Source organism: Phyllostomus discolor, chromosome 10, assembly GCF_004126475.2.
Source record: "Phyllostomus discolor isolate MPI-MPIP mPhyDis1 chromosome 10, mPhyDis1.pri.v3, whole genome shotgun sequence".
Taxonomy (NCBI): domain Eukaryota; kingdom Metazoa; phylum Chordata; class Mammalia; order Chiroptera; family Phyllostomidae; genus Phyllostomus; species Phyllostomus discolor.
This window is the reverse complement of record NC_040912.2, coordinates 19754182-19767637: the sequence shown is the minus strand read 5'-3', so window position 1 is coordinate 19767637 and position 13456 is coordinate 19754182. Positions and strand designations below refer to the sequence as shown.

Here is a 13456-nt window from a genome sequence, read left to right as displayed (position 1 = left end):
CACTATTGAATTTGATATTATTTAATTTAGCAATATTTTCCTTTAGCAAACTCATAATTGTCATTAAAAATTTTTAGATGATTTTAAGCAACAAAAGAAAACCAATAAACAAATACCTACTTACATGAAAAAGCCCAAAAAGCATTAAAAATAATACTTAAGTACTTATATATCTTATATGTCTACCATAACTTTAGATTTTTAATGACTTTTAAATTAATGCCAACCCAGGCATAAACACTAATAACATTTCAGTAATTAATTATGCAATTAATTTTTCTACATATATATTTAGACCTATAAGGATATAAAATATATTTTATATATAATTATTAATATAACTTTGTATCATTGTTATATCATTAATATAACATTATGTCATGAGCATTTTCATTCCCAGAAATTCTACAAAAGCACAAACTTTAAGTGACCCATTAAAAGTTTTATCAATATCACTCATTGATCTCTAGAAACATAGGCTGCATAAAATTTCACACTTACAAAAATGCTGCCATTAACAACTTTATACAGAAATCTTTGCCCATACTTCTAATAATTGTTCAGATGTTTTTCTTAAAGGTTCTAGAAAGAATTTATAATATACACATATGTGAATACATATTATCCCCATGCAGAGCTTTTTATATAACAACTGACATTAGTGTTAACATATAAGTATGTGTCTACATACACATTTGTAAGTATGCATTAAATACATTCATTTTACAATCTTAAGAACCTCATGCAAGCTATGAACTCTTCCAGATGCTAGAGATAAGAAATGTCCCTGCACCCATGGAACTGACATAATAGTAGTAGGGAGAGACAAATACCTGCCAGAAACAGGGGTTTCTCAAAAAGTGATATCAAACAAGGAAAACTAAAGCAGAATAAAGAAATACAAGAGAGAGGATGCTATTTCATGTAAGATTAGAAAGGCGGGCTTCCTGGGGAAGGTGACATGTGCATAAGGACCTAAGTGAAGAACAGAGACAACCAGCGTGACTATCTGGAGAAAGTGGCCCAGGCAGAGGGAAGGACAAGAACATATTTATACACATGCACATCTTGCATGTTTTTCCACTGAACAAACACGTACTTGGTACTAACAATATATCAGGCAGGTTGCTAAGGACAAGACAGAGACTGCCTTGCCTCTCTGGGCCCCGAATCTAGCAGGGGAGTCACGTATTTTAAAAATGATTTCCCAAATAATTAATTATAATTTTGATGGTGGGCAGAAAAACAGAGCACTGGGAAAACATATATTGTGTTGATCTAACCTAGCCTGGAGAGGGGGTAGGGGGGCAGGGAAGTGATGATTTACCTAGTATCTAAGGGATACGTAGCAAGATAAGTGAGCAGTCGAGTTCCAGAAAACAAGAAACTTGTATTTGAGAACCAGGGCCTCAGTGCATTAGGGCTAATTCTCCAGCAAAAACCATTGAAAAAAAATGATGCTTTACTGTGAAGACCATGAGATTATATTCAAATTTTTGTCTAAAATATAGCTGTCATATATTTATTCTTCCTGATGTAAATGCTTATAGAAGAATAAACAAATCCTCTCATTAATTTCAGGAAAGATGGGAATGCAGTCTAGCTCAGCAAGATTTAGGCTATAAAATAGAATATTTGAATTTAAAAAAAAGATATTTATAGTAGCATAACAATTATAGGATTAATGACGAAGTACAGACAAATTCCTATACTTCCAATTCATTATTTTAAGAATACAATATAAGCCACGGCTGACTATTCAGATCATTAAAATGAATTCTAACTTATATAATCTCACTCTTAAACAGTAACTCATAGTCAAGACTGTCATAATTTAATGTATGTATGTGATTAACTACCTTCTAGGCAAAATATGTAGTATTTTTCTATTATGTTAAATGTCAATATTCATAGTGCCATTATCTCATATTTCCTGTTGTCCAGCATCAAGCGAGCACTGGGTTCGTCTCTAAGTTATATTTCATGAGGAAGTTTCTGACAAGCCTAATGACTGATACTCAGTAACTGTTTAACCAATAAATATGCAAATTAATGGCAGTAACATTTACATAGGTACAAAATGTTTCCAAAAGATGAAAAACAAAACAAAGGTAATCCAGGATAATTAACACATGAATAAATTATTTGATGCTTTGAAAGAACTTACTACTAAAGTTTTAATTAGCAAAATGTCTACACAGCTGTGCAGAAAATCTGCCACATCAGGCCTGAGAATGCTGTAACTCAGAAACACCTGTCAGCTAGGTGGGCCCTCGGCCAGCATCTGGGAAATTGGCTCTGGGGGTATTCCCAGTGAACCGTTAACTAACTGATAAGGGTGGCTCTCTGAGCTGAGACCGTTTGCATAAACAGTATGATTTATGTTAAATACCTGCTCTCCTTCCGGGAATCTGGAACTTTTTAATGTGGTAGGGTGGGATGTCTACGTGACCTACGCCACTAAACACCTTGGACTCCAAGTCTCTAATGGGCTTCCCTGGGGAGAAACATTGAGCATGCTGCTGCTTTTCTGATGCTCAGAGGAAGGTGGTCTTTGTGTTACCCTTCAGGGAAGAAGGAGAGCATAAGGAAACCAGCATGCGGATTCCTCCACTCTCTGTCTATGTCTCTTTCCCACAGAATTGGCTATGCACCCTCACTACTCCACTGTAATCAACTTAAGTCATGTGTACAACTGTACACTGAGCTGCATGAGTTCTTTTACAAAATCTCCAAGTATAGGGGTGGTTTTAGTGACCCTGAAGATAGCAGCTTTTTTAAAAAGCCAGAATTTTTTCCCTAACCATGTGGCTTTGTTGGTTGGGCATTGTCCCACAAAAGCGAAAGGTGGCTGGTTCAATTCTCCATCAGGACGCATGCCTGGATTGCAGGCCACCCCAGTCCCCAGTTTGGGTGTGGGAGAGGCAGCCAGTCAATGTTTTTCTTGCACATCAAAGTTTCTCTCCCACTCTTTGCCTCCCTTATCCCTCTCTCCCTCTCTCTAAAAATAAGTAAAATCTTTTTTTAGAAAAGCCAGAATTCTTACCTGCTGATATGCTGCATAGATCACATCATACAGAAAGGCCTGCGGCATCTCACTTGCTCTGTGTCGGGCGCGTTCCAGTGAGTGGTCTAAGCAACCGTCCGGGGATGGGCTGATGACAGTGGACACAAGAGGTCTAATGGCTCCTGCTGCCTAAATGACAAGCAAAAAGACAAGTAACACATTTATTTCACCTAGAAAATACACTGAAGTAAAACTCTGTCTCTTATTTCTGAAAGCAGACCTCATTCATACCTTCAACAAACTACCTCAAGAAAATATTTGAATAACTATTAATTTGGTTCATAAATCAAACCATGCCACTTCAAAAACCAATCTCATAATAGTACAGTTCCATGTGCTAAGAGGTAGAAACTTTTCTTCATTATAGGATCAAAATCCTTTTTATATAGGCCATGAAGTCAAGTACCAAAAAGGGATGCAAAGACATAATTGAGTATTCCCTGCAGATCAGAGAAAGAAAAAGACTATAATGAAAGAACTGAAATGGGTTATACATAAATTACTGACCAGTGTGCCTTCAAAAGATTGGGTTTACACATTAGATAATTGAGGAAACAGACATATTCCCTAAGATCCCCAAAATGAGACTCAACAACAACCCTTGTAACAATGAATTTATGTTCTTGCTCTAATTCCTGTGAAAAATATTTCCCTTCAAACATAGCATCAGTGGAATGCCGACTCAGGAAAAACATTAATATCCATTGTTCTGATAAAAGCTGCCTCATTAATAGATGCATCTAACCTTTTTAAAAAACACACCTTCATATCTGATCATTTTTACTTTTATTTGTATACAGGCTCATTGTAAGATCTCAAAGGTCATTACCAAACAGCTGCCTTGGAGAAGTAGCCTTAAAATACAGTCCCCATGTGAGGCAGTTAAATCTAACCTCCTCATATGTCACCCAAAATATCCTATTTTCCAGGTAATTGCTACATGGGGATTGCAGCACATGAAGCTAATACACAAATACAACAAATTTGGTCTTAAGACCAACATGGGAGCAAGAGAGTCCATAATTTAGTTTATAAAAGCCAAGAGATTGGCTGAAAATCAAAGTTAATGTATGAGTCATATAGATAGTTTACAAACTGTGTCACCATTTCCAGTGACTCAAGTAAAAATTTGGACTGTAGGCATAAAACCAAAAAATGAGGAGACCACCGAGGGTGACAGGGAGGAAGTTACGTCCAAGTAGGTGAAAGGTAGGTAAGGCAGATGAGGATGGCCCAACTGGTCAAGCCGATCAGCAGGGGCTAGAAAACAAAACAGGAAAGAAACACATGCACACACATGCAGACACACATACTGCTTTTTAAGAAAAAAATATCAAATATCCATTGCAACTACTTATAGATAATTTTATGCCAGGCCACGAAGTAAAAATTTATTTGAAAGAGAATGTGACACATTCAACTTGTCAACATGAGTGGCTCCGCAGATTCTCTCCCCAGCAAAACAACTAGAACTAGTGAAAAGCATTTTTAAAAAACAACCATTTAAAAGCCTTAGAAAACTGTCTTAAGGGTATTCAGCAAAGTAGGAAACATTTATTAAACAAAATCTACTGAATCTGGGTGAAAACAGAGAGAGCCTGCAGTACTCGAGTCGTGATCTGTTTCCTCCCTCATTCCACACCCAGGTTAGTGTGCCTGAAGTTCCTCTTAGATAAGACAGGCACGGCCAAAAATTAGGGTCCTCGCCCCCTCGTTCCCAATAGGAGAAGCAGAGTGCTGACGTGCCCCATCACACCCAGCTCCATGTCACTCACAGAGGCTAAAGAACGCAAGTGTGGCTCAGAGGCTGGAAATGCCCACCTACAGGGCGAGGACCTGCCCTGGAAATGGTAGGCAGAGATACTGGGGCCCGGCTCTGTTGCCCCAGATCACACATAGTGCAGGGGTTCTGTACCAGAAGAAGGAAAAAGAGAATATGCGAGTCTTCTAATGCCCCCGAGCAGCACCTTGCACATGAAGAAGGGTTAGTGCTCTGAAAGAAACAAGTCATCAAGCCCACCCATCAGCTCCAAAGCAGTGATGCAGTGGTTGTTTATGAGGCAAGACATGGGATCTAAGAAGAGGCATCAAATATAACAAAAGTATGGACAATGACAGTGAGTTGCCTCCCAAATACAGTGATCTGAGAAGTCTGTTACATGAAGCACTACTCCCAAGTTATCAAATACACTGTCTCCTTGGGAATTAGCATAATAAGCTCAGATTGGAAGCTTAACAGCTCAGCACCACAGTGATTACTTGCCTCTCAGACTAATCTATCAAAGTATTTCCACATGTCAATGCACGGAAATGATCGTAGATACGTAAAGCATACAATGTGGAATAATGAATCCCAACTCTACTTGTTCACTTTTTAAAAGCAAAATTGAACAATACTTATCCATCCACACAGCAGATGGTAACAAGCATTCCTCCTCAGGCATCTACATTCAAGTAATTATGACAATGTGCAACAGAAATCCTCCGGCCTTGTAATTACAATTTCAGTTAGCTGAGTTGTCTCTACTGAAGGGCTTAGTAAATATTTACAGAATAACATATTCAAAGCTAATCATTGGCAATTACAAGATTTTGAATATTTTGCCCTGACTGGTGTGGCTCAGTGGATTGAGCATAGTCAGACAGAAAGGTCACGGTTCTCTTCCCGGTCAGGGCACATGCCTGGGTTGCGGGCCAGGTCCCTGGTTGGGGGTGCACAAGAGGCAACCACACATTGACGTTTCTCTCCCTCTCTCTCTCTCCCTCCTTTCCCCTCTCTCTAACAATGAATAAAGTCTTTTTTAAAAAAGATTTTTAATATTTTATAATAGAATACTTCTAAACTCCTTTTTGGACAAGTTAAAAGAATCTATTATTTATTCAATATAGAAATATAGGTATTTTAGAAAAAGCTCTGTCCAAGTTACTATACTACTACAAAATACCTCTAAAAGTGAATATGCAGCAAAAAAGAATGAGTCCTCATTTTACATACAGAGTGGGCTTACATACAGAGAGTAGGTTTACAGCTATTTGTATGGAAAATAATATGATAATTAATAAACAGTAAAACAAGAATAAACTGTTTCACGTACTCACAGTTGTAAACCCACTTTTGCCCCATCCTGCACTGAAATTTAATTCCTGGAAGTTAAACTAGTAACATTTACCTCAAACCTAATATGATTAGGTATATTATTGTACACTAGGCTATGTAAATTTCATTTTAATCCCTGGATACACTCATCTTGCCTTGATCCCCTTCCCCAACTTCATTTTAAGGTAATTCACTGAATATATATACAGGTGTTGGTAATTCCAAGTAATGAAGTAAAAGGAAACTTTTTCCACACACTATGTTCTCTAGCATCAGAACCACATTAAGTCTTACCTCATCCCATGGCAGCTAAGGAATAGCTCAGCACCTTTCCTGGGCATTTAAATCTTTCTCAGAGTAAGCCTAAAATTCCCCACTAAATCATAACTCGCTGCTTACTCACAAATAAAACTGCTTCATTAGAGCCAGGATTTAAATCAACACCACAGTGTCTCTTCAATAGAGAATGACACAGGATCCAATGACCCAGAACGGCTCATTACCTGAACTCCACCCAGGACTCAACTCTGACCTTCAGTGCACTTGCTCATGATCAAAACTATCCAACAGGGATCAAGTACAAGTGATTATTAGCCATGGTTGCTTCTACCTAATGTCAGATTTCCAAAACCAGTCAAAACCTGCCAAGTGGTTTTCCATCTTTATTTTAGAACATGCCCAGATTATACTGCATAAAGTTGTAAAACTAAGTAGTGGGAAAGCATGTTCTTCCTGATGCACAAATACTAAACTTAAAAGAATTGCCAAAGTGCTATCAATCATCGATAAATATAGTCGGGCTGCAGAATCCACAGAGATCACATAAAAATACACCCACACACCACATGTCGCAATTTCTGGTTATTATATAAATCTCAGTTCCTCTATCATCAAGAGTGAGGCTGAATAAACACGAAAAGGATTTCACTGCTGGTCTCATTGAGGTCACACAAAGTCTGTGGAACCCAGGAATGGTGCAGACACAATGAAGAGGGCGAAACTGTGTCCTTGTGATCCTTTCGAGATCCTGCATGCAGGCAACTCTCGTGTCACCCTTGATTTTGGACATCATAGTTTCTTGAGGTAATTTACCTTCATCAATTTATTTTGTTTTGTTTTGTTTTGTTTTGTTTTATCCAAAATGTGATGTAAGTCAAAATATCACAGTTACCACCCCGGCTGGTGTGGCTCGGCGGATTAAGCGCTGGACTGTGAACCAAAGTTCAATTCCCAGTCAGGGCACATGCCTGGGTTTCAGGCCAGGTCCCCAGCTGCTCAAGAGGCAACCACACATTGATGTTTCTGTCTCTCTCCTTCTCCCTCCCTCCCCTTCTCTAAAAATAAATACAAACTTTAAAAAATATATCACAGTTACCTTTAGCATGCATACTACCTAAATACACTACCTAGCATGTATATTTTTAGGGGCTGTTACACTGTGTAGCTTACATAGAAAACGATTTATGTGACTGGGACCTTTCGGCAGAGCTTGAAACAGGGACTAAAAAAACAAGAAAATCAGTTCTGAGTCTATAGAATATAATTTAAGAAAATAAAAAAGAAGGAGTCCAAAGGAATCCATGAAAAACAAATTGTGCAGTGGCTTTGACTAAGCAGTCATTACTCTTCCCTTGCCTTGGGATAGCATTTGATTCAAACCAAGCTTTTCCAATTTACTGGCCAGTGATTATAAAAGATGTCAATAGTTTCTATCAATGTAAGAACTTCAACTACTAGTATAAGTCTCTATTAATTGCATTTATATTTTTATGTTTAGAGCAGCAGGAGAGTTAGCAGGAAGCAGTACCTGGATTTTCTGAGGTTATCTGGTGACTATCCTAACCATTGTAAGGAAATTTAGAATAAGCAAAAAAAATATTACTGAGTGTCTCTGACGGAAAACTACCTGTTATTTAGAGAAGACCCTTTCAGATTAGCTCAGTCTAGCTTTTCATTACCTTCGGGCTCTTCTATAACTCTCAGAAATTATAGGCAACTGATAGCAATGCAAAAATCATTCTTATCCATAAACATGCGAATAATTCCTGTCCCATGCAGGTCCAGTGGACAACTTTCCTTCCTGGAAAAGCGGTTTTGCTTATTTGTGAATTCATTTCACCATTCCTTTATTTCACATAAATCTGTGCTTCTCAATAGTTGTAACATGTCTTGTTCCCTCTTTAATGAGTTAAGTAAAATCCTTAATATATGCTCCACTTACATCTGTGTGAAATGCATCATCTCCTTAACTTATTAAGTGAAGCAAGTTAAAAGGCCTCGTTTGCCCTGTCAGACATATACCCCAAAGAAACACTTTCTAGACAATCTCCTAGATCTAATCTCTCACAAATATAATACTCAACAAGGAAATTCCAAATATGTGTGAATTTTACAGTGAGCTTGAGTACTATTTTCCCAAAGGTAACATAGGCAAAGAGCCGTATTTTTATGTGTATTTAATATGTGTTAAAACTTCTAACGATCTGCCCAAATTATGCAGTCTTCCCTAGGAAGTTTTCAAATTGTAAAATTTGACTCAAATTCCTACGAGTTAGAAATTCTTTGCTCCATTATTGTTGCTCACCACTCTTTTAACAGACTACATTGTCTGTGCCACAGCGGAGGGGCTGGAGAAGCTGAAAGCGGTCCCAGAAGAAGCATGAGAACCATGAGAAAGTGTTGTGGTCCCTAATGCTCCTGGACCAAGTTTTCACTATAACAAAATACCATTTAGAAACCATGTTAATGAAATCAAAATGTTTCATTTGATCTACGGAAGTCTCCCACAGTTCTAAATTTAAATAAATCCGTGTTGCAGGAAAAAGAGATGAAATTAGAGAACATTTCCTAATTACATGATCCAAATACATATAGTTAACTTAGGAGAAGTCATAGGCTGGCTTTCCCAGATGAATATTTTACAACTTCCTGACCCGCTGGATGGCTAGGAAGGCTTGGATGATTCCTTCCATTATTCTGCACTCCTTGGAGGAAACTCTATTACAGAGATGTTATAACTCATCTTAAAATAATATCATTTGTAAGTATTTAGAACTTTACTAAAAGTTAACCTATAAGTTTTCTATCCTAAAAACCTTATATATATCTTTACAAGTAAGGAAAACAGGCCCAAAGAGGTTGTGAAAGTTGAACACATTCCACCACTAGTAATTAGAAAAACTGAAAATCGGGACTAAGTCTGTCAGACCCCGCAGATCATTTCTATCACACTATACCAAGTCTGAGTGATAATTTTTCACTAAGTCTGAAATTTAGACTGTGGACTTAGTTTAAAGTCTATTACTTTATTTATAGAATTTTACCTGATAGCATAAGAAAAACACATGTTCTAGAGATTACAGGTCTTTTGCAAGTCTATGGTTACTCTGGTGAAATAAAAGTAAAAACAATTTTGTTATTGTTAAGTATACTTTGTTGGTTATGCTATTACAGTTTTCTCCATTTTTTCTCCCCTTTATCCCCGCTCCTCCCTGCACCCCTCAACCCTCCAGCATTCCCTCCACCTCAGTTCATGTCCATGGGTTGTATGTATAAGTCCTTCGACTTCTCTGTTTCCTATACCATTCTTAACCTCCCCCCATCTATTTTATGCCTCCCAATTATGCTTCTCATTCCCTGTACCTTTTCCCTGATGTTCTTCCCCCCTGCTCCCCACTGAAAACCCTCCATGGGATCTCCATTTCTCGGTTCTGTTCCTGTTCTAGCTGTTTGCTCAGTTTTTGTTTTTGTTTCTTGGGTTCAGTTGTTGATAGTTGTGAGTTTGGTGTCATTTTATTGTTCATAGTTTCTGATCTCCTTCAATTCTGCTATCTTAAGAGGATTCACTTTACAGAGTGCAAAAATCTTATGTGGCTGTTCTGCTATAAAATAAACCACTTCTGAAAACTCAAAACACAACATTTGGATGCAATGAACCAGATTTTTGAGTGATTTCTTAGATATTTTCCTTATTTTACTGACATCACTACTACACTCTTCTCCAAATAGCTCACATTACGTTGTGGTGATCAATGACTCCAGCAAAGACAAGTTCCAGAACAGTCTCACAGGCCATAATACTACAAAGTTCCCAAAACAAATCACCCTACCATCTTTAGATCGACATGCCCATTTTAAATAACTTGAAATGTAAATATAATCCCAACAAAATTCAGCAAATGAGCCACTCTATAGTGTTTGCTTCTCTTATCTAGTCTCATTATGCGTAAATACTTACCCCATGTTCCTTAGCAGCTGCGGCAACTTGAAAGAGGACATCTTCCTCGACAAACGGTCTCACAGCGTCATGGATAATCACTACTTCTGGCCTCGAGAGCTTCGAGTCCGGCTGATCCTGGGCCAGCGCTTTCAGTCCGTTGAATATCGACCTGTGGCGGGTCACCCCAGCCTCGACGAGGGAGATGCGTTTATGCTGGTACCGCCGAATAATGCCCTCCATTGCTTCCATGTTCTCTGCAGTGACCGCCACGACAATGTCCTTTATCCAGCATGCTCTAAAAGGAAAGAGTATATGCATTTCTTTTTTTTTTAACATATTTTATTGATTATGCTATTATAGTTGTCCCATTTCCCCCCTTCTCTCCCCTCCACCCTGTACCCCCCTCCCACCCACATTTCCCCCTTTAGTTCATGTCCATGTGTCGTACTTGTGAGTTCTTTAGTTTCTACATTTCCCGTACTATTCTTGCCCTCCCCCTATCTGTTTTCAACCTACATTCTATGCTACTTATTCTCTATACCTTTTCCCCCTCTCTCCTCCTCCCACCCCCCTGCTGCTAACCCTACATGTGCCCTCCATTTCTGTGGTTCTGTTCCTGTTCTAATTGTTTACTTAGTTTCTTTTGGTTTTGCTTTAGGTGTGGTTATTAATATTTGTGAGTTTGCTGTCCTTTTACTATACATGTCTTTTCTTTATCTTCTTTTCTTAGATAAGTCCCTTTAGCATTTCATAAAATAAGGGCTTGGTGATGATGAACTCCTTTAACTTGACCTTATCTGAGAAGCACTTTATCTGCCCTTCCATTCTAAATGAGAGCTTTGCTGGATAGAGCAATCTGGAATGTAGGTCCTTGTCTTTCATGTCTTGGAATATTTCTTTCCAGCCCCTTCTTGCCTGTAAGGTCTCTTTGGAGAAATCAGCTGACAGTCTGATGGGAACTCCTTTGTAGGTGACTGTCCCCTTATCTCTTGCTGCTTCTAGGATTCTCTCCTTCGTTTTTACCTTGGCTAATGTAATTATGATGTGCCTTGGTGTGTTTCTTCTTGGGTCCAACTTCTTTGGGGCTCTCTGAGCTTCTTGGATTTCTTGGAAGACTGTTCCCTTTGCCAGATTGGGGAAGTTCTCCTTTAGTATTTGTTCAAATACGTGCTCAATCTGTTGCTTTTCCCCTTCCGGTTCTGGTACCCCTATAATTCGGATATTGGAACGTTTAAAGGTGTCTTGGATGCTCTTAATCTTTTCCTCAATTTTTTGAATTCTTATTTCATCCTGCTTTCCTGCTTGGTTGATTCTATCTTCCTTCTGGTCCACTGTATTGTTTTGAGACTCATATTCCTTCCTTTCACTATTGGATCTCTTCCGCGTGTCTTCCTGCATCTGTTTTATGGTAATCTGCATTCTTTCATCTAAATTTCGTCCAAAATCAACCAGTTCCGTGAGCTTTCTGATCACCAGTGTTTTGAACTGCGCATCTGATAGATTGGCTAATTCTTGGTCGCTCAAAAGGATGAGTCCTGGGGGACTGATCTGCTCTGTTGAAAACATGTTTTTTTTTTCCCCGTCTCTCCTTTTTTTTTTCCGGTCTGGTTGCTCTTGTTACGGTGGCGGGCGGAGCCTTAGGTGCTCACCGGGGCTGGGCACCCCGGGTCGCTAGATTGTGACGTTATATGTGGGGGCGGGGCAGGAGAAAACAATGGCGGTAGTTCCGTTCCCCTGGACTCAGACCCTTGTCTGGGCTTCTGGGCCGCGAGTTCTGCCCTGGTCCACAATCGCTGCCCCTCTGGGTCTGCCAGCCGCAGCTTGCGTACTCAGGGATCACCGCTGCCTTCTTGCGCCCCCCGATGGCTTTTGCGCCAATTTCGCGCCAAACCTTCCCCCAACCTCCGCGCCGCTGACCGGAGCCAGCCCCGCGCCCGCCGGCTCGTCTTCTCCTACCAGTCCGGATGAACGCGTCTACTTCAACTTCTTGGCTGCCTGACTTCCATTCAGATAAATCCTCTGCCGGATCTGGGCGTTATTCTGATAGTAAATTATTGTTGTAAATTATTGGTTTTCTAATCTTGGTTGTACGAGGAGGTACGGTGCATCCACCTATTCCTCCATCTTGCCGGAAGTCAAGAGTATATGCATTTCATATCGATTGATTCTTATACAACAACCAAAGGTAAGCTAAAAACAAAAAAAAATTTGAATACTAAGTACTAGTTTATCTTCATGGAGAGATTAAAAACTGAAAGTTAATAACAATCAGTTTTATGAATTTTTATCAAGTCCAGTAAAAAGCTTTAAAAAATAAAACATCAGTGATTATCACACTACAGACAGATAGATAAAAAATAGTATTTCACAATATATATAACATGTGAAATTGTCTATATATAGTGTGAAAAATAGATACGGTATACAGATTTATGTAATAGAATTTTCTGACTTAAAAGTTAAGTTTGACTAATTATAATATTAATCAGTTGATAGAGAAAATATGATAAGAATATGCTTTTAAATTGATTTTCTCCAAGTAATTTTTTCTCATGGAATAGGAATGCTTCAAAGCACTTTTAAATTCCAAAAGTTCTGTTCTCTTTCTTTCAGAAAGTTCATTGAATTGGCAACAAAGCTGATAACTAACATAAACTTTAGTACATCAAGGTGAAATACTGTAGCTTAAATGGAAACTATAATGATTAAAGTTGCGTAAATATAAATCAAGCTTAAAAATGGGAAAACTCATAATTTAATAAAATGTAAAATTAAAATTAAAAAGAATTAAAATATAAAAATCATAATTTAATAAAATATAAAGTTAAAAATATAAATTATAAAAATTAATCTGATATAAATTATCAGATTAATTTTTAATATAAAACAACTGAGTTGAGTCAGATATAAAATATAAAACATTTTTTTATCTGTTGTAAAACATTTTCTTACAGAAAACCAGTCTGACATACACTGAGTGATGACTGCATGGAAGTTTGGCTGACTGCTTTTGAACACCAGTGTTCAATGCTCCACAGGCCTAACCCAGGACAACCTTCTCTGAAGCACAACA

At 38.3% G+C, this 13456-nt stretch overlaps 1 protein-coding gene across 1 annotated transcript in view; it reads right to left on the bottom strand.

Annotated features, from left to right (window-relative positions):
* The window catches only part of CRPPA (CDP-L-ribitol pyrophosphorylase A), a 197088-nt gene that overhangs the window by 172605 nt on the left and 11027 nt on the right, over positions 1-13456 (bottom strand). Inside the window, exons 2-3 of the mRNA XM_028525859.2 lie at positions 10402-10678; positions 3047-3196 (exon numbers count right to left, since the gene is read on the bottom strand). Of these exons, the coding sequence (XP_028381660.1) occupies positions 3047-3196; positions 10402-10678 (427 nt within the window). The remainder of the gene's footprint in view (positions 1-3046; positions 3197-10401; positions 10679-13456) is intronic.